We start from the raw sequence: 22,390 nt of genomic DNA on the forward strand, positions 1-22,390 counted from the left end.
TTTTTAGCAAAAATAAACACAAGTACCAGGACAAGCACAAGAAATGCACTAGGAAGAATGTCAAGAGTAACTCCTGAGTCAATTTCTTCACTAAAATCTAACAGGTCAAAAACTAGGACTACAAATGTGAAGATTTACAAAAGATGGCTTTTACTAATTGATAAGCCACATGGAAACAGCACTCTGATAAACAGCCACTTCAAGGCAAAGGGTGTGTATCCTAGGCCTCTATGCATTGTTCAATGTCATTTTGAGCTGGAGGTCTCTTAAAAAGATTAACTAACGATTAAAGGAAATAAATGTAAAATCATGGAGTCGTCCAAGTCAGTGTTTAGAGGAGAAAGGAAAGTGAAGGGGAGGGGCAGGAAACACAGCAGAAGGGAGGAAGAAAATCTGAATTAAAATTCTATGAACAATATTATAGGTTCTATAATATTGGTAACAAAAACAAGGTACAAAAAGTTCCTTATAAATACACTGAAGATGCCCCCTAGGTTGAACTGTAGAGTTTCTGGATCTAAAGTCAGCATCTCTAGCAGTCAATCCCTTAGGGCAGGAAGCAAACTCTTTTCAGACATTCTTTATGAAAATAACCTAGAAAAAATAATTTCAATCTCCTTCCACAACTGTGAAGCATGGACTTGACAAAAGTCACTGGTTCTCACTGTACAGAGGATTTAGATGAACGGTAGTCAGCACTCGCATGCCATTAGCTCGTAAGATAAGCAATCATCAAAATAAGGCCTCGGTGGTACTTGGAAGGATGAGTGCTGTGACTTGACTTGTTTGGATCAACACTGAAGTCTGAACTCTGCCAGGCCTACTACTAGGAAAGTCTGCACAAAACAGTCTCCCTTTTATTTTCTCTTCATGTTTGACCTACTTCACACTCCAAACTTTAAGCCATATAAAAGAAATTCATTCACAGGTGAGAATACATAAACCAAAGAAAAAATAATCATAATTCTCATCTGAAAAAATCGGGAAGTTTATTTTAGTTCTGTAACTTCATGATTTATTGTGATAACACTAAGTAAGAAACATATCACAAACTTCAAGCCTTCTGCTTCTACAGTCAGTGATATTGTTTCCAAGTGGACTGAGAAATAAAAGATGAATCATTTTAAGGAGAACTGGCTAGGAACAGTGGCTCAAAAGCCTAGTGAGCTTAGTCAGGACAGAGCCTTGTGCAATATAAAACAGAATGCTTAAAAACTGGGGATTATTTTCTTCCTTTTTCCTCAATATTTAGTGGAAATATTTTTGTTGTTTTGTTTTTCTTCAAACTTCATGGGACACTATGGAAGTACTAAGTTAATAAAAGCTTTTATTATAATGCTTGGTATCTTTTCACAGTATCTCACATAAACTAGTACATACACCAAAAGACTGAGCATCTTCACATTTAATACTAATCTCCACTTGGCAAAATTAAAATGATTCAACTGACAGATATCAATTTACATATACTATACTCTTAAATTTAAAGTCAAAAATTATATTGGGAGCAATTCACACTGCACACAAACAACGTACTATACTTCATGTATAAAATGTTGTCTTTTAGGGTCCCCAGTATATCACCACAGCAAGCAAAGTGACTTCAATCCTGTAAGCCCAGTTTCCTCAACTGGAGGGAGAAAAATTGTAATACAACCATGAAGATTAAATGAAGTTGTATATGAAGAATCTAGCATAGTGCTGGAAGTCATTACTCATGTTAACTTTTATTATAAATCTAACTTGAAAGCCCTATCCTTATCTATTCTCAATATGTTCTTACAGACATAGAACAGAGTCCCTTTCATCCTTTGCATGGTAATAAAAAGCCACTTACCCAACACCTACATTTTCACTTATGAGATACTAGGGAAGGTAGCAACAATGAAATGCATATTTTGTAAATAATAAGTCAAGCTTTAAAGAGTTGTTAAATGGGCTGAAGGTATGGCTTAGTGGCTAAGGTGCTTGGCTGCAAAGCCAAAGGACCCAGGTTTGATTCCCCAGAACCCACATAAGCTGGATGCACAAGGTGGAACATGCATCTGGAGTTCATTTGCAGTGGCAAACACCCATCCTCTCTCCCCACTCTCTTTCAGCTGCTTTCTCTCTCTTAAAAAAAAAAAAAATTAATGTAAAGAATTGTCAACTGGTTAAAGTGTGTAAATGACTAGGAACCATTCCAAGTCATAAAATCACCATCAAGACCACTATAACAGCCTCAAAGTCACTTTAGGATCTACCAGGTAAGTTTTTGAACCCTGTATGGCATACCACCTTGACAAGCCTCACAAAACAACAAATTACTGCTTATTTATAAATACAATACTGTATTTAAAAATGGCTACTATTGAAACAGTTTTTTTTTTTTTAAAAAATGGCATTACTTCAATGTTTTCCATGTTTGTACATGCAGATAAATAATCCACTATATACACTTAATTCCAAATCAGTTCTTTTTGCTTCAGTCCCTATTTAACTACCCTACACCCTGTCTTTCTAAACAACAAGAGCACTTAAGCAGAAATGCCTAAACCAAGACCCTTTGAAAATAGAAAGTTCTTAACAGTAAGATCTACCGCATTCTTAAGATGCTATAGGAAAACAAAATCCCAATGCTGAATTTAAAACATCTTCTAGAAAGCCTTAGCCTTTAACAAATTATATAATAAAAGGCTTTCTCCGTACGTGAATAATACGAAAAGAAACCTCTCTTGCCACATGGCTAATGCATATTAAGGGGGGGGGGCAACTGAGTCAAAAAGCCTTGATCTAAACAATACCAATCTGATGAGCATACTAAAGATTATTTGATTTAAAAGCTTCTTTTAAAGACAACAGTCCTATAAAACCTAAGAGCGCCTAGAAACAGCCATAAAATATCCTAAGCACTTAGAACACTGTTAAAGGAATTACCAGAGTGTGATATGAAGCAGCCACTGACAGTTGCACAGTAAAAGCAGCAGCAATAAAATGGAGATATCCTGAGGTCAGTGACTTATTCCTAATAACCAACAAACATTCCACAAAGCAAAAACCAAATGTGTTGATAATTACTACAACACTTGTTAACCAACCTCCCTAGTCCCGCGCAATGAGCTCACAGAAGTCATGATGTGCACAGGCTGTATCCTTCGCTGCTTCCATTCTTGGTTTAAGATTTCAGTTCTTTCCATAATTTTCTGACGATTGGAACTAAACATACTCTGAACAAGAGAAATTGTTCATGTTAAAATGCATAGCATCTTTGAAACAACATTAAAACACAGCGATTTTTCAAAAGTACCACATACATTTCCTCAAATGCATAGATTTTACATTGGACTATTGGTTCCCACATTTGAATACAAATACACCATACATATTATTTTAATGCAGTTGAGAATGAGCAGGAAATTATTTCCATCCTCTCTGTGCTAAATTTGTCTTTAAAAATTAAATGACCTTAGAAACATCATGAAACACGTTCCTCTGTATTTAGGCCCTAAGTCTACACATGCAATATAAAGGTGTACTGATAACACTTAAATGTAAATCTATTCCCATGAATGTTCATGATGTAATTTGAATTCAGAAAACAGGATGTTCTCTTCCAAGTCCTCACTAATCAAACTGTACGTATGACCTAAACTGAAAATGTATTACTTCGAAGTAAGACTTAGGAAAGGGAGCCTTAACCGTATATACAGTTTTACTGGAGATAAAATTATACCTTTAAGGCTGGAAAGACGGCTCACCAGTTAAAGTGCTTGCCTGCAAGGCCTAATGACCCACGTTGGATTCTCCAGAATAAAAGTAAAGCCAGATGCACGAAGTAGCACATGTATCTGGAGTTCGTTTGCAGCAGCTGGAGGCCAGAGGTGCCCATTCTCGCTCTGTCTGCCTCTCTGTCTCTCTCTCATGAGCACGCATTTTGCTTGCAAATAAATTTAAAAATATTTTAAAATAAATAAGTTATACCTTTACTTCATCAGCTCGTCTGAACCTCTTGAGCTGTCTCAGTCGCATGTATTCTGATTTTACACGCTTCCGCCAACAAACTGGTCCTTTCTCAGATTTCTTCCCAGTCTGGCCCATGATTATTCTAAAAGCAATGGTTTCATGTTAAAATCTCTAACCCAACCAGTTTAAATATAGTTACCTATCTTTTACTCAACAAACGGTCAAAGAAATAATGTATTTTTATTATTGATATTTACAGAAATATCTATTTCTTCAATAGGTTAAATTTTACAAAAAAAATTTTTATTTAATAGAACTTTTTTTTGGGGGGGGTGGGTTGAGGTAGGGTCTCACTGTGATCCAGGCTGACCTGTAACTAACTATGTAGTCTCAGGGTAGCCTTGAACTCACGGTGATCCTCCCACCTCTGCCTCCTGAGTGCTGAGATTAAAGGTGTGCGCCACCATACCCAGCTTAACAGAACTTTTAAAAGACATTTAAACTTACATTTTACACTTCTAAATAATAGCAGTCTTACAGAAACATGATTTCATTATTGGAATTAAGTATACTATACCAGAATCTTGTTTTAACTTCATGAGCTCACATTTGTAGAAGGGGAAAAGTTAAACATTAAGGTTTTATTATTATAAAATACCTGGCTAGAAAGATGGCTCGGTATTTAAGGTGCCTGCCTGCAAAGCCTAACGTTTTGAGTACTGACATAAAGCCAGATGCATAGTAGCACATGAATCTGGAGTTTGTTCCCAGTGGCTGGAAGGCACTGGCACACCCATACACTCTCACTCTTACTTTCTTTCAATCTTTCTCCCTTCTATCTCTCTCTGCTTGCAAATAATTAAATAAAATAAAAAATAAAACAAAAGGGCTGGAGAGATGGCCTAGCGGTTAAGCGCTTGCCTGTGAAGCCTAAGGACCCTGGTTCGAGGCTCGGTTCCCCAGGTCCCACGTTAGCCAGATGCACAAGGGGGCGCACACGTCTGGAGTTCATTTGCAGAGGCTGGAAGCCCTGGCGCGCCCATTCCTCTCTCCCCCTCTATCTGTCTTTCTCTCTGTGTCTGTGGCTCTCAAATAAATAAATAAATAAATAAATAAATAAATAAATAAATAAATAAATAAATAAATAAAAATGTATTTAAAAAAAAAGAATAAAGGGACCTTAGCAGAAAAAATAAATAAAATAAAACAAAAATAGCTGGTATAGGGGGCTGAGAAGATGGTTCAATGGGTAGGAATGTTTGCCATGCAAACATGAGGGTTTAAGACAACCTGAATTCAATCTCCAGCATTACACATTCCCGTAACCTTGGTCCCTGGTGGTGGAGGGAGAGGGGCAATACAGAGACCAGAGAATTGCTGTGGCTCACTGGTCAGCTAGTCTGACCAAAACCAGCAACTCCAGGTTCAGTGAGATGCCATCTCCAGAAAACAATGCAGAAGATAGAAAAGTAGAGGTGATTTCCTGTTTTCTGGCTTCTGCACACGTGCAAATGGGAGGGGATACAACTACACACACTACACATTATTACTTATATTCGCAATGGAAAACTCAGAAGCCATAGATTGTTACTGGAAAATTTTCAGTGCCAGGGATGGGATACCTTCCAGTGAGCTGCTGCTCAGGGAGACCCCTGATGCCCCCAAAACATTACAGGCCACTGCCAAGGCCCTTGGTTTCCCACCAGGAATAGATAGTAAGACCCTGTTGCTGACTCCACATACTTGGGCTGCAAGGCCACTGAGAAATCCTGCTGGAATTGAGCTGATAACTTCTTGCATGTAGACCAGCTGACAGAAAGCCATGCTGCATGCAGTTCAATAGCAGAAAGAGAAATCACCAGTGAATATACCCAACAGTGGACACTGCAAGCCTCATATTTTGCCAGCCAGGCAAAATGATCCAACAGGTGCAATAGTGGCACATCTTTTATGGTGGAAACCAACTGCCCTGTAATTTGACTTGGAGGCCCACTCCATGGGAGGGAATACATCCCTGATACTGATAACCTAAAACAGGGGTAGTCATGAGCCTTAGGGGTGTAATATCTGCTCATCAAACTGCCCAGTAAGCACTTCTCTTAATGTTCATACTTATGTATCAATGCTACTTTCTCTTTTGGTAGAGAACCTTCTCTTTTCAGATGGCAGTGACCTTGGCATGACTTAGAAGGCAACATGGTGCTAGAAAGAAGTGACAAGAATGCTCAGTACTGCAATGTCTCTATCACACCCTCCAAGGCTCAGGGTCCATTACAGAAGACGTAGCAGAAAGAATGTAAGAGCCAAAGGAAGGGTAGGACTCCTTACAATGTGCTCCCCCAGATACAAAATGGCCTGGATATCCATGACCTCACAGTGCCTGACACTACCTACACAAGACCATCATAATAGGAGGTAAAGATCATGACATCAAAATAAAAGAGACTGATTGAAAGGAGGAGGGGATATGATGGAGAACGGAGTTTCAAAGGGGAAAGTGGGATATTGTTTACAATCATGGAAGTTGTTAATAAAAAAATAATTTCAAAAAAGAAAAAAAAAAACTGTTTTTGTCATTCTGATGGTCTTAGGTCTCCCAGATATAAGGTAATTATGGGGCTGGAGAGATGGCTTAGCAGTTAGGGCACTTGCCTACAAAACCTTAGGACCCAGGATCAATTCCCTAGAAACCATGTAAGCCAGATGCACATACTGGTGCATGTGTCTGGATTTATTTGCAGTGGCTCTTGTTAATAAATATAAAATTTTAAAAGATTTATGCATAAGAACTATTGGACTATTTGGGAAGTGGAAGACAGAATAGGAGGACAAGACACAGTAATGGGGAAAGAATATGAGCAAAGGGCATAAAATATAATGAAACCACATTTTATACAATAAATATTAATAATACTATATTATACACTATTAATAAAATTTAAGAAAAAGATTTTTTAAGCTGTTATATATAAGCAAGGTACCAACTGAATATATAGTTCATACCCACAGCTTCCACACTGTTGGCTTCAAACAACTTTGGATCAAAAGTACTCAGAGGGCTGGAGAGATGGCTTAGTGGTTAAGCGCTTGCCTGTGAAGCCTAAGGACCCCGGTTCGAGACTCGACTCCCCAGGACCCACGTTAGCCAGATGCACAAGGGGGTGCACCCGTCTGGAATTCTTTCGCAGTGGCTGGAGGCCCTGGCGCGCCCATTCTCTTTCCCTCTCTCTTTCTCTCTCTGTCTGTTGCTCTCAAATAAATAAATAAAAGTAACAACAACAAAAAAAAGTACTCCAAAAGCTGGGCATACCTTTAATCCCAGCACTTGGGAGGCAGAGGTAGGAGGATCGCCATGAGTTCGAGGCTACCCTGAGACTACAGAGTGAATTCCAGGTCAGCCTGGGCTAGCTAGCACGAGACCCTACCTTGAAATCAAAAAAAAAAAAAATCAGAAAATACAAAAACACAGGCCTTGAATTTGTCACACACCAAGCGCTATGCTCCTTCAGTACAAATGCAATGAGGCACCGGTCTTCTGCGTAGGCCCCAACCATTCACAGATGCCAGCCTCTTCTTCAATACTTGTCTGAGTGTTGTTCACCTCAAATACTATCTATGTAGACCTTCAAAGGCCTCTGTAGTGAAAATGTACATATTTTTCTTGTCATTTTCCATAAAGTGTACTACACAAAAAATAGTATAATGGTTTATAGAACACATAGGTATTTTAAGTAATCTAGAGAAAATCTGAAGTATACAGAGGATGTGCACAGGTTACATGTAAATATTTTATCATCTTATACAAGGGGCTTGAACATCCATAAATTCTGGTATTGAAGAAGGCTTCTGTAACCAACCCTCTCAGACATCAAAGGACCAATTAACTGCAAAAGGTAAAACTGAAAAGTAAATTTTACATATAGCACTAAGAACAGAAAACATATAGGATATATAGTAAGAGCACAAATTAAATACTAGACCCCCACATTTTATCCGTGCTTCACACTTCAAATACAATGACAGCATTTTTGCCTCTTGTGCCATCGTTGACACACAGGGTTTCTGCTAACAAGAGGAAAGAAATGCAGCAAATGCAAAGTAAATCCTTCTGCTTTATCTTTAGATGCAGATTCTAAAAACCACTTTTATACACACACACACACACACACACACACACGGGAACAGACTACAGTTCATCAGCTGTCTAATGCACACTAGAGCTAGAGTCCTTACCTGAAGTTCAAACAAGTGGTCTTCACCAGAACATTTTCTTATCAAAAGAATTTTAAAAAAAAAATCACACTGTAACCTTCAAACAATTAAAAAGATTGAGGCTGGAGAGATGGCTCAGTGGATACATGCAATAGCCTGGGTTCAATTCCCAAGTACCCACATAAAGCCACAGGCACAATGCACCTGGAGTATGTTAGCAGTGGCAGGAGGCCCCTGGTCTCACTCTAGTCCAGGCTATATTCTATGTGTGAGTCTCTATCCTCCCCTCAATAGATAATACTAGAAAGACATTTCTCTGTCCAACTGTGCAAAGCTTTGTATCACAATGATTTTTAATTTACCATAAGAGCAATAGGAAGCCATAGAGTGTTGAATAAAAAGCAGTGGAATTAAGCTGCCAGCAGAACAGGAATAGGAACAGGGGGAAGGTAAGAATAAAAGCCACATAGCCAGGCTAGAAGCTGCAGTATAGTCTTCAAAAGAGAGTACTAATTTTACCTAGAGAGGAAAGTGAATTCAGAAGTTACTTTTTTTTTTTTTTTTGCGGTAGGGTTTCACACTACCCCAGGCTGACCTGGAACTCACCTATGTAGTCTTCTCAAGGTGGCCTCAACTCATAGAGATCCTCCTACCTCTGCCTCCCCATGCTGGGATTAAAGGCGTGCACCACCACATCCTGTTTTGTTTTGTTTTGTTTTGTTTTTTAACTACAAAGTGACTTAAATATAGAAAAGGAGGGACTAGTGAAGTGGCTCAGCCAATAAAGTATCTGCTTTTCAAGTATGAGGACTTGATAATCCTTGGAGCTCTCAGGCTATCCAGTCTAACCTACCTGACAAGCTCAAACCAATGAGAGCTGCCTTTGTCTCAGAGGAGGAAAAAGGCATTCCTGAAGATGAAATCTAAGGGTGACATCTGGGCTCCATATGCATGCACACATGTATGCCTACACACACATACCTAGGGAAAATGAGGGAGAAATCTCCCTCCCTCCTCACTTTCTGTCCACAAGGAAATGAAGAACCAACTCTTCCACAATACCTTGCAACATGATAGTCTGTCCAAACACATGAAGCCAAGGCAAACCCAAACTCCTAAAACCATGAACCAAAGTAAGTCCTACAGCTGGTCATGTTGGTGTTCGCCTTTCATCCCAGCACTTGGGAGGCAGAGGTAGAGGATCACTGTGAGTTAGAGGCCACCCTGGGCTAGAGAGAGACCCTACCCCTAAAATAAACAAGTCTTTTCTCTTTATTTATATATTTACCTTTGGGGTTTTTTGTCTGTTTGGTTGTTTTTGTTGTTGTTGTTTGTTTTGTTTTGTTTTTTTCTTTTTTCAACGTAGGGTGTCACTCTAGCCCAGGCTGACCTGGAACTCACTATGTAGTCTCAGGGTGGCCTTGGACTCAATGGCGATCCTCCTACCTCTGCCTCCCTGGGATTAAAGGTGTGCACCACCATGCCCAGCTTATTTACTTTTGGGTTTTTGACCCAACCTTGTACACTTGCATCACTTTGTGCATCTGGCTTACATGGGACCCAGGTTCAACTCCCCAGGACCCATATAAGCCAGATGCACTAGGTGGAACATGCATCTGGAGTTTGTTTGCAGTACCTGGAGGCCTTGATGCAACCCTACTCTCTCATCTGCCTCTCTCTCAAAATAAAAATGGGAGAGAGAGTATAGATGTACTTATTAGGGCCTCTCACCACTGCAAACAAACATCAGAAGTATACACCATTTTGGGCATCTGGTTTTACAAGGGTACTGGGATAATGAATCGAGGCTGGCAGGCTTTGCAAACAAGCTCCATTAACCACTGACCCATCTTCCCAGGCCCATTTTTCCTCCTTTAACTTATCATCAAGTTTTTTTGTGGGGTATTTATTTATTTTTTGAGGCATGGTCTCACTCTAGCCCTGGCTGACCTAGAACACACTCTGTAGTCTTAGGCTGGCCTCAAACTCACAGCAATCCTTCTACCTCTGCTTCTTAGTGCCATGATTAAAAGGATCTACCTCAAGTATTTTGATCATAGCTACACAAAATTACTTTTGTGTAACTAATTCAGTGGTTATTCCTATAGAACATTCAACTAACTAGAGACAGAGAAGATCAGATGGCAATTCATTCAGAGCTTTAAAAAGGCAGACATTCATTTTTTGAAGCATGTACTAAAAATTATGAGACAGGAAGTAAGTAGGTATAAAGCTGAATGACTATAAAGATTCGGAATAAACCTTATTCTTATGGAACTTATGTTCCAACTAAGAATGAAGAAAAATCTACATTATGATATGGTTAGATGGTTAGACAGAGAGATGCAAAAGTGAGTTGGGAGAAGAAAATACTAGGAAGTGCAGAAGGATAAATAGGAAGACTGATGACAACTAAACTTAACTTTAAAAGCTGAGCTGATTTCAGTAGGCAAAGAAAGAACAGAAAGGGATGAAAGGCCTGAGCAAAAGAAAGCTAGACAGACAGAATGGGCAGAGATTGAGGACATAAGAAAAAAAGTAGAAGACTTGGGCATGGTGGCACAGACATGGAATCCCAGCAGTATGGAATTTAAAGCCAGACTGGGTTATACAGAAAGACCATCACATAAAAGCAAAACAAAACAAGAAATTTAAAGGGTAAGAATAGTCAAGAATCTCAAAACTTAAAAGTAAAGAAAGTTACCAAGATTACCAAGCTAGAACTAGCTCAAATGAAAAGGTTCTCAGTGTAACCTTGCCTGTGGCTTAGATGGTTCTTTGTGCGCATGCATAGGTGCACCAGGGCCTCATGCCACAGCAAAGAAGCACTGTATGCTTGCATCCCACTTATGAGGGTGGCTTGGGAATAGAATCCAGGCTTTACAAACAAGCACCTTTAACCACTAAGCAACCTTTTTGCCACCCTGGACTGTTGAATGACACAAAAATGAGTTATGAGAACTGAGAAAACTAAACTTATGATGACCCATCTTTGGGGTAAAACATAAAATGGCATTAGGAAGAGGGTGGAGATGAAAGGTAGGAAATGGGAGTAGCAAGTCTAAGTGGGTTCAGTGAAGGGGGAGAAATGAGGGTGTGGTGGCATATGTCTTTAATCCCAGCACTCTGGAGGCAGAGGTAGGAGAACTGTCATGAGTTCAAGGCTACCCTAAGACAACTTAGTGAACTGCAGATCAGCCTGGGCTAGAAAGCTAGACCCTACCTTGAAAAACCAAAATTAAATAAATAAATATTTTTAAAAAGCTAAAGATACAGGCCAGACGTGGTGGTGCACACCTTTAATCCCAGCACCCAGGAGGCAGAGGCAGGAGGATCACCTTGAGTTCAAGGCCACCCTGAGACAGCATACTGAATTCCAAATGAGCCTTAGCTAGAGTGAGACCCTTCCTTGGGGGAGGGGGGGAATTATATATATATATATATGTACATACATATATTTTAGTTAAAAAATTTATTACCTTAATATTCTGAAAAATAAAATTAATTTAATAGTAAATAAGATCCTGTAAGTAAGGATATGGAAAACAAAGGAAAATTAGACATGCATGATAAATTATTAAAAGGTAGGAGGAATATAGGCCATCCTGAGACTACATACACAGTGAATTCCAGGTCAGTCTGGGCTAGAGCAAAATCCTACCTCAAAAAAAAAAAAAAAAAAAAAAAAAAAGCCTTGGGAAAATGAATTGCTAAAAGTCTTAAGGATTTGCTAGAACAATAGACCAAACAGATTCAATAACTAAACTAGCACCTAAAGTTTTGTTAGACATCTAATAATCACGTTTTGGGGGATATTTTTTTTGCCTCCAGAGGTTGACATTAGCTGTTTTCCTCAATCACTCTGTACTTTATCTTTACTGAGGCAGGCTCTTTGACTTGTACCCTGAGCTCAGATTCAGCCAGGCTCTGTAGGCAGCATGCCCTGGGAATCCTGTCTCTGCTTTCCACACTGGGATTACAGGAAGACTGTCAATACTCACCTGGCATTTCTTTCTTTCCTTATTTTCTTTCTTTTTTTTTTCCCCCTTTAGATTTTTTGGGGGTAGGGTCTCACTCTAGCTCTGGCTGACCTGAAATTCAATATGTAGTCTCAGGGTGGCCTTGAACTCACTGCAATCCTTCTACCTCTGCCTCCCGAGTGCTGGGATTAAAGGCATGCACCACCATACCTGGCCCCACCTGGCATTTCTGTCAGTGCTGAGGCACTGAACTCTGGAAATGCTTTACCCATTGAGCCATCTCTCCAGCTCAGGTCTGTGTTTTCTTTGTAAACTAAACTATGTCTATTTTGTAAGTTGAATTCTCAAATTTTATGATATGTACTATTTACTGAGATACTGTTGAAGAAGAAAAATGTAAACAGATATGCTACAATATACATCTCACTGTAATTCAAAGATGAGACATCATACACTTATTTCAACACTCCATTTAACACAAGCAAGCAGAATGAAAAGGTAGAAAGTCTCATGGCAGATGTTCTTTCTGCTAGGAAGTCTATTTTAAATTTCATGTAAGCCAACATCTAATTTAACTTACATGAACCTAACATATACTAAGCAAAACTTTAGAGAAAGCTCAATTTAGGTAAGTACAAAGCTCTACAATTATTCTAGCAAGTAAGTGTATGCCTAAGTATGCATGAAATAAACTAAATTTGCTGTTCCCACCACCTGCTCTCTACAGATCTCTCATGCCAAGGGTGCTTAACCATTTGGAATGACTATTGTTTAAAACAATGATCTGTTCCCATTCTGGAGGAAACAAGCTGGTGGCTAGTCTAGGACCTAAAGTATTTGTAATAAGGCATCTTCAAACTTTTCATGGATAATTTTGCCAAATACTATTTTTTCCAAGTGTACTGATCTTATTTATACCCTCACACCCAATTACTTCTGAAGACAGTATTAAAAAATGGACTTTCCGGGGCTGGAGAGATGGCTTAGCGGTTAAGCACTTGCCTGTGAAGCCTAAGGACCCCGGTTCGAGGCTCGGGTCCCCAGGTCCCACTTAGCCAGATGCACAAGGGGGCGCACTCGTCTGGAGTTCGTTTGCAGAGGCTGGAAGCCCTGGTGCGCCCATTCTCTCTCTCTCCCTCTTTCTCTCTGTGTCTGTCGCTCTCAAATAAATAAATTAATTAATTAAAAAAAATGAGACTTTCCGGGTACACACCTTTAATCCCAGCGCTTGGGAGACAGAGGTAGGAGGATCAACATGAGTTAGAGGTCACCCTGAGACTACATAGTGAATTCCAGATCAGCCTGAGCTAGAGTGAAACCCTACCTCAAAAAAACAAACAAAAAGACTGGGTGGTTCAAACCAATAGTCACAGAGCATTAATAAAACCTCTCAGAATTTCCAGATGTCCAATCACCAATATTCCTTTTTGGTTTTTAAAGGAGGGTCATTCTCTAGCCCAGGCTGACCTGGAATTCACTGCTTAGTCTCAGGCTGGCCTTGAAATTACAGTAATCCTCCTACCTCTGCCTCCCAGTTGCTGGGATTAAAGGGAGAGGAGCACCACCACACCCAACCAATACTGCAAACTTGATGTATGCTATATATAGACAGCTCTTTAAAGGTAGCACAATCACTTGGCAGGGTCACTTCTTTACATCTATGGATTCAAACAGAGCCCTTATACTGAAACAGAACCCCTTCAGAAACACTTAACTCATCTACCCAAAAGTCAGACACAAAAACAATAAATGTCTATAATCAGCATTAGATATTGTATACGAACTGGGGCTGGAGAGATTGCTCCGTTGTTAAAGGTGTTTGTTTGAGCTGGGCATGGTGGCAGACGCCTTTAACCCCAGCACTCAGGAGGCAGAGATAGGAGGATTGCCGTGAGTTCAAGACCAACCTGAGACTACACAGTTAATTCCAGGTCAGCCTGGGCCAGAGTGAGACCCTACCTCGGGAAAAAAAAATAATAAAGGTGTTTGCTTGCATAGCATAGATGGCCTGAGTTCAATTCCCTAGGACCCATATAAAGCCATGTGCAAAGTGATGCATGTACCTGGAGTTCGTTTGCAACAGCAAGAGACTCTGGAGCGCCCATACTCTGTCTCTCATACACATACATTAAAATATGTGATAAAAATAAATTTTTAAAAACTTCCTACTGACTGTTGGCACAAGGATAAGTTACTTTCACCACGCCTTAATTTCATTTGCAAAATGAAAACCTTTCATTTGGGCATATATACAACAAAACAAGTTGTTCTATTATTTGTTCGTTTCATTCAATGAGATCCATACAGCTTACAGTAAGAACCTCTCATGGAGCTTTTTTTTGAGGTAGGGCCTCTGCTTCCCGAGTGCTGGGATTAAAGGCGTGTGCCACCATGCCCGGCAGGCCTATTATTCTTTTAAAAATTTATTTGCAAACAGAGAGAGAGGAGAGAGAAGAGAAACAACACGGGCATACCAGCAAGGCCTTCAGATGCTGCAAACAACTTCCAGATGCACATGCCACTTTCTGCATCTGACTTTACTTGGGTACTGGGGAGTCTAACCCAGATAGGCTTTATAGGCAAGCACCTTAACTGCTGAGCCATCTCTCCAGCACTGAGCCTATTATTTTTATCATCAAACAGCTGCGGGTACTAGCCCTTCAAAAATATCTTCTGTGAAGGCATATAATTCTATCACTTGGGAGGTGGAAGCAGGAGGAGTTCAAAGGCAGCCCTGACAACATGGGATCCTGCCTCAAATACAGGGAAATGATAGATATAAAATAGGTATGTCCTGTATAGTATAAGTTACACTGTCTACTTCAGATAGGCAAATACTCTCCAAAGAGTGAAATTACTTAAGGAAGGGAATGGGACAACTCAACACTTGTATGTTTTTTCAAGCAACATTTCTGTCATCTACAAGTCCTCACTAATTACTCTTGAACAGCATTTCCCAGCCTTTTCTGGCCATTAAATACTTCTGGTGGTATATCTCATACTAACTATTAAGAAATTTTAAAAGCCATGCTGCATGCAGTTCAATAGAGAGAGAGAAATCACCAGTGAAGATACCCAACAGTGGACACTGCAAGCCTTTTATTTTGGCAGCCAGGCCAAATGAGTCAACTAGTACAACAGTAGCACGCCTGTTATGGGGGAAACCAACCACCCTCTAATTGGACTGGAGGCCTGCTCCACGGGAGGGAATACATCCCTGAAACTGAAAACCTACAACAGGGTAGTCATGAGCCCTCGGGGTGTAATGTCTGCTGGTGTCTGGCTAAAAGTATATACGATGCTCACCAAACTACCCAGTAAGCACTTCTCAATGTTCATACCCATACATTAAAGCTACTCTCACTTTTGGTTAAAGAACCTACTCTTTTCAGGTGGCAGTGACCTTGGGATGACTCAAAAGGCTCCATGGTGCTGACAAGAAGTGATAGAGGTGTGCTCAGCACTGAAATATCTCAATCACACCTTCTAAGACTCAGGGCCCATTGTGGAAGAGGTGGCGTAAAGAATGTAAGAGCCAAAAGAAGGGTAGGACTCCTTACAACATGCTCCTCCAGACACAAAATGGCCTGGATATCCATGACCTCACAGTGCCTGACATTACTTACACAAAACCATCATAATAAGAGGAAAAGATCATGACATCAAAATAAAAGAGACTGATTGAGCCGGGCGTGGTGGCGCACGCCTTTAATCCCAGCACTCGGGAGGCAGAGGTAGGAGGATCGCCGTGAGTTCGAGGCCACCCTGAGACTACGTAGTGAATTCCAGGTCAGCCTGAGCCAGAGTGAGACCCTACCTTGAAAAACCAAAAAAAAAAAGAGAGAGAGACTGATTGGCAGGGGGAGGGAATATGGAGAGTGGAGTTTCAAAGAGGAAAGTATGTGGGGGGGATTACCATGGGATATTGTTTACAATTATGGAAGTTGTCAATAAAAAAATAAAAATAAATAACTAAAACAACAATAAGAAAGGAAGGAGATTTTAAACCAGACATGATAGTACACACCTTTGATCCCAGCACTTGGGAGACAGTGCTATGAGTTCAAGGCCAGCCTAGGACTAGAGTGAGTTCCATGTCAGCCTGCGCTACAATGAGAGCCTACCTCAAAAAAAAAAAAAGAAAAAAGAAAAGAAAATTTAAAACAAGCTTGCCGGGCTGGAGAGATGGCTTAGTGGTTAAGCACTTGCCTGTGAAGCCTAAGGACCCCGGTTCGAGGCTTGATTCTCCAGGACCCACGTTAGCCAGATGCACAAGGGGTGCACGCGTCTGGAGTTTGTTTGCAGTGGCTGAAAGCCCTGGTGAGCCCATTCTCAATCTCTCTCTCTCTCTGTCACTCTCAAATAAATAAATAAAAATGAATAAAACTATTTATTAAAAAAAAAACAAGCTTGCCAAGTTTACTTATACAATTTAATACATTTGATATAAGAACACTGTAGCTTTTGCTAACAAATGACAGATGAGCAAACAAAAGAACTTACAATGTACACATAACACAATTTTTCACAATATTCACAAAGACAGAGTACTTTTTTCACTTAAGTAAGGTACAGTATTTAACATTAAAATGCATGACTTTTAAGCAATTCAAAAGTAAAATACTGAAAAAAAGAGTAAAATACTGAAGATAACCATATGACAAGATGCTCAGCTTCCCTATTTCACACAAAGACAGAAAAGTTAAACATTACCTGAAGAAGCTAGAAATTATTGTGGTGCCAAATTAGATGTTGAGCAAAAAACAAGCCAGTACTTCACAGAGTGAAAATACTGTGCAAAAGTCAAGTATTTAAGGCTGATGAGGGGGCACATGCATCTGGAGTTCATTTGCAGTGAATGGAGTCCTGGTGCGCCCATTCTCCCCCCCCCCCCACTCTCTCAGATAAACAAATAAATAAAAACCATGAGGAGACAATTAACCCTTGCTAGATGGTTATCATTTAAAAGCTGGCAATACCAAGATTAATGAGGATGTGGATGAACTGTAGGCCCTGTGCAGTTACAACTGAACTGCAACTTCAACAAAAAAGGTACACCACTTGAGAAAATTCTGGTAGTCTCTTATGAAAGACAATCAATATATACCATGTGACACAGACATCCAACTTTCTAATTTCTTGAGAAACTAAAATGTAGGTTCAAAAAAATTCACACAAATGATAATAGTGTCATTAGTAACTAAAAACTAAAAACAGCCCCATATATCCATTGACAGATAAATGAGGTTTAAAAACCAGGATAGTTTTAAAATAAACCACTACTATAAGTTACAATATAGATACACCTCAGAAACATGCTGAAAGCCAGTCACCAAAGAATATACACTGTATAATTCTATTCATATGAAATTCCTGAACAGTGAAATATGATCAGCCATGGACAGAGAATGAGGAAATGGTGGCAATGTTATACAGCTTCAATGATGTGGTGGTGCAGGTGTATACATTTGTCAAAACTATACCTTTAACCGACTGTGGTGGAATACACCTTTAATATCAGCACTCAGGTGGCAGAGGTAGGAGGATCGCAATAAATTCAAGGCTGCTCTGAGACTACATAGTGAATTCTAGGTCAGCCTGAGCTACAGTGAGACCCTGTGGTGGTCTGAATAAATAGGTGGTCCCCAATATATTCAGTTGTTTGTTTGTAGTTTGCATCTGTAGCCACCTGCTGGAGGCAATGTAACTGGGTGATCTTAAGGTGTAGTGGTGGGTTTCAGATTTCAATCTAAAGATATGCAAAGTGTGTCTAGCTGGAGTTCCTAAAGTGTGCTATGGCCTTTGGCCTTTAGGCTTATTATACCTCTCTTTCTCTCTGCTTGGGCCTGTGAAGGCAGGCCAGCTTCTTCAGCCACTTACGTAACTTCCCCTGGATCGGTAAGCTTCAATAAAAATCCTTTCCTCCATAACTGTGCCTGGTCTGAAAGTTCATCTCAGTGAACCTGAAGCTGTCTGTTACAGACCCTATCTCAGAAAACCAAACAAAACAAAAAAAAAAAAAGAAAGGAAAAAAAACTATACCTTTCAAATATGTGTACTGTATTGTACATAAATTATACTTCAATAATGTAGATTTGAGAACTAAAAAAGTAACAGTAGGTATAGTAGTGCATGCCTTAAGCCCAGCACTTGGCAGGCAGAGGTAGATGGATTCACCATGAGTTTGAGGCTACCCTGACACTACAGTGAATTCCAGGTCAGCCTGGGCTAGAGAGAGCCCCTAACTGGAAGAAAAAAAAAAGTAACACCTTTCTAGAAAGCAAACTGACAACACCAAGAAAATCTTGAAATGCACATAATCTTCAAAGGGAAACTCTCCTTATAGAATAAAGTATTACACAACTGTTCAGATACATGGAGGGGCTGAGGAGCTAGCTCAGTCAGTAAAGTGCTTGATGAAGACCTGAGTTCAATCCCTAGTACCCATATAAATGACCTGCACCTGTGTAATCTCAGAACTGGGGAAGTGGAGACAGGCAGATCCCCAGAGCTTGTTAGTCTACTCCAGGCAAAGGAAATTCTGTCTCAAAAAGAGGTAGCCAGGCGTGGTGGCGCACACCTTTAATCCCAACACTCGGGAGGCAGAGGTAGATGGATCCCCATGAGTTTGAGATCATCCTGAGACTACATAGTGAACTCCAGGTCAGCCTGAGTTAGAGTGAGACCCTACCTCAAAAAATAAAAATAAATAAATAAATCATTGCTTATAAGTAAAAAATTTATTTTGTCTTCAGGATTTGTCTCTCTCATAACTCATAACTACAAGCATATGCTTTTCTGCATATATGTTAAGGTGCTGTGTGAGTTGCATCTGGAGTTTGTATGCAGTGGCTGGAGGACCATTCACAATTGCCTCAAAAGAATCTTGGAATAAACCTAACCAAGGAAGTGAAAGAGCTCTATAACGAAAATGTTAAAACACTCAACACAGAAATTGCAGAAAACACTAGGAAATGGAAAAACATCCCGTGTTCTTAGATCAGAAGAATCAATATTGTGAAAATCCTACCAAAAGCAATCTACCATTTAATATAATCCCCATCAAAATTCCAATGGCATTCTGCATGGAAATAAAAAAAAAATCAGTCCTAAAATTCATTTGGAAGCATAAAACAACCTCAAGTATCCAAAACAATTTTGAGCAACAAAACTAAGGCTGGTGGTACCACCATACCTATAAACTATATTTCAGAGCCACAGTAACAAAAACAGCATGGGTACTAGCACAAAAACAGATGTGTAGATCAGTGGAACAGAATAGAGGACCCAGATGTAACTCCAGACAGCTAGAGCCACCTAATCTTCAACAAAAGTGCCAAAAATACTCATTGGAGAAAAGACAGTCTCTTCAACAAATGATGCTGGGAAAACTTGGTATCTTTATGTAGAAAGATGAAAAAAGATCATCTGTCTCCATGCACAAGAACTAAGTCCAAATGGATCAAAGACCTTAATATCAGACTCGAAACTGAAACTACCAGAAGAAAAACATATTCAACATATTGGCATAGGCAATAACTTTCTGAACATAACCTCAGTTGCTCAGGAAATAAAGCCGCTAATCAACCAATGGGACCTCATAAAATCACAAGTTCACAGTGATCCTCCTATCTCCCAAGTGCTGGGATTAAAGGTGTGCACCACCATACTGGGCTAACCAAAAAAAAATTTTTTTACAGCAAAGGACACTGAATAGAGCAAAGAGGCAATCTACAGAATGGGAGAAAATCTGGGCTGGAGAGATGGCTTAGCGGTTAAGCGTTTGCCTGTGAAGCCTAAGGACCCCAGTTCGAGGCTTGAGTCCCCAGGACCCAAATTAGCCAGATGCACAAGGGGGCGCACGCGTCTGGAGTTTGTTTGCAGTGGCTGGAGACCCTGGCGCGCCCATTCTCTATCTGCCTCTTTCTCTCTGTCTGTCACTCTCAAATAAATAAATAAAAATATTAAAAAAAAAAAAGAATGGGAGAAAATCTTTGCCATCTATACATATGACAGATTAATATCCAGGATATACAAAGAACTCAAAAAACTAGGCTGGGCGTGGTGGTGTATGCCTTTAATCCCAGCACTTGGGAGGCAGAGGTAGGAGGATCGCCATGAGTTCAAGGCTACCCTGAGACTACATAGTGAATTCCAGGTCAGCCTGAGCTAGAGTAAAACTCTACCTCGGAAAAAAAAAAAAAAGAACGAACGAACTTAAAATACTAAACAGAGCCAGGCATGAAGACGCATGCCTTTAATTCCAATACTTGAGAGGCAGAGGCAGTATCACCCAGAATTCAAGGCCACTCTGAGACTACATGAGTCCTATGTCAGCCTGAACTAGAGTGAGACCCTACCTTGAAAAAAAAACTAACAACAAAAAAACTAGTAAGACATCAAAGGGCTATAAGAGAGGGAGGATAGGAAGGAGGTGGAGGACTTAAGGGGATGGTACTGTATATATATGTAAGTAGACAAACAGATTACTGGAATGGTCTAAGCGAGGTCAGGGGAAGAAACAGAGTAAAAGAAGGGTGGGGAGATTAACCAAAATTCAGGATATTGTGAATAAACCATATGATAACCTACTTTTTTAGATAATGACACACCCAGAAACCATAGACTGTTACTAGAAAAATTTCAGATGGGATACCTTCCAGTGAGCTTTTGGCCAGGAAGATCCCTGATGCCCCCAAAACATTACAGGCTTTTGTCAAGGCTCTTGGTCCACCCCCCTCCCAGAAATATATTATAAAACTCTACTGCTGAAAGCTTCACATGTCTGGGCTTCAAGGTCACTGAGAATTGAAGCTGGGGCTGAGCTGAAAACCTCCTCCCCATAGACTAGCTGACAGAAAGCTGGGAAAAGCTGCACAGCATGAAACCCTATTGGAGACAGAAGTCATCAGCGGTAAAAATAGGGGACACTGCAAGCCCTTAGTTTGGCCAGCCTGGCCAAATGACCAAATGGGTGCAATAGTAGCATGTCTGTTATGGGGGAAACCAACACCTGGTACTGAAATACTAATCAAAATCCTATGGAAAAGCCGGGTGTGATGGTGCACACCTTTAATCACAGCACTGGAGAGGCAGAGGTAGGAGGATCACCATTAGTTCAAGGCTACCCTAAGACATAGTGAATTCCAGGTCAGCCTGGACTATAGTGAGTCCCTTGCTCAGAAAAAAAAACAAAATAAAAAAAGAAGAAGCCTGGACTAGAAAGACGGCTTAGTGGTTAAATGCTTGCCTGTGAAGACTCAGGATCCTGGTACGAGGATTGACTCCCCAGTACCTACATGAGCCAGATGTACAAGGTGGCGCACACATCTGGAGTTTGTATGCAGTGGCTGGAGGACCTGATGTGCCCATATTCTCCCCCCCCCCATCTCTCTCTCTCTGTCTCTCTGTCTCTGTCACTCTCAAATAAACAAACAAACAAAAAAGTCTATGGTGGAGGAGGGTCATGAGTCTTAGAAGTGTAATGTCTGCTCTTGTCTGACTAAATGCATATATAGTATGCTCACCAAACTGCCTGTAAGCACTTTACCTAGCGTTCATACCCATATATTAACGCTACCCTCAATTTTGGTTAGAGAGGCTTCTCTTTTCAGATGGTGGTAACCACTGGGATGACCCAAAAGGCACCATAGTGCTGATAAGAAGTGATGGAGGAGTGGTCAGTACTGAAACATCTCTATCACACCTTCCAAAGCTCAGGGTCCATTGTGGAAGAGGTGGCAAAAAGAATGTAAGAGCCAAAGGAAGGCAGGACTGCTCACAATACAAATGTCCAGACAAAAATTGGCCTTGATATCCTTGACCTCACATTGCCTAGCACTACCTTCACAAGACCCTTACAATAGAAGAGAAACATGATGACATCAAAATAAAGACTAACAGAGAGAGGGAGGGGATATGATTGAGTGTGGATTTGTAAAGGGGAAAGTGGGGGAGGGGAAGGAACTATCATAGTTTATTGTCTGTAAGTATGGAAGCTGTTAGCTAGAGCACACCCCTATCTTGAAACAAACAAAAAGTAATGATAATAATAATAAATAAAAGTAAAAAGAGCTATAGAAATAGAGTTCTCAAAAGAAGAAATACAGATGATCTACAAACATCTAAAATATGTTCTACATCCTTAGATTCCATCTCACTACTGTCAAAATGACTATCATCAAGAAGTAAATGACAATAAATGCAGGCAGGGTTGCAGAGAAAGAGGAACCCTTCTACACTGTTGTTGGGAATGT

The 22,390-nt window shown here is 40.2% G+C and overlaps 1 protein-coding gene across 6 annotated transcripts in view; it reads right to left on the reverse strand.

Annotated features, from left to right (window-relative positions):
• Ezh2 (enhancer of zeste 2 polycomb repressive complex 2 subunit) overlaps positions 1-22,390 on the reverse strand; it is a 58,210-nt gene that overhangs the window by 29,571 nt on the left and 6,249 nt on the right. For 3 of the 6 annotated variants that reach the window (XM_045160832.1, XM_045160833.1, XM_045160836.1), the window contains 2 exons: positions 3,961-4,084; positions 3,078-3,206 (listed from right to left, as the gene is read on the reverse strand). In XM_045160832.1, coding sequence (XP_045016767.1) covers positions 3,078-3,206; positions 3,961-4,077 — 246 coding nt within the window. In that variant the 5' untranslated portion in view covers positions 4,078-4,084. Of the gene's footprint in view, positions 1-3,077; positions 3,207-3,960; positions 4,085-22,390 lie in introns of those variants that run through there. The other 3 variants (XM_004661131.3, XM_045160835.1, XM_045160834.1) reach the window with 1 other exon arrangement.

This window comes from Jaculus jaculus, chromosome 10 (genome assembly GCF_020740685.1).
Source record: "Jaculus jaculus isolate mJacJac1 chromosome 10, mJacJac1.mat.Y.cur, whole genome shotgun sequence".
NCBI lineage: Eukaryota > Metazoa > Chordata > Mammalia > Rodentia > Dipodidae > Jaculus > Jaculus jaculus.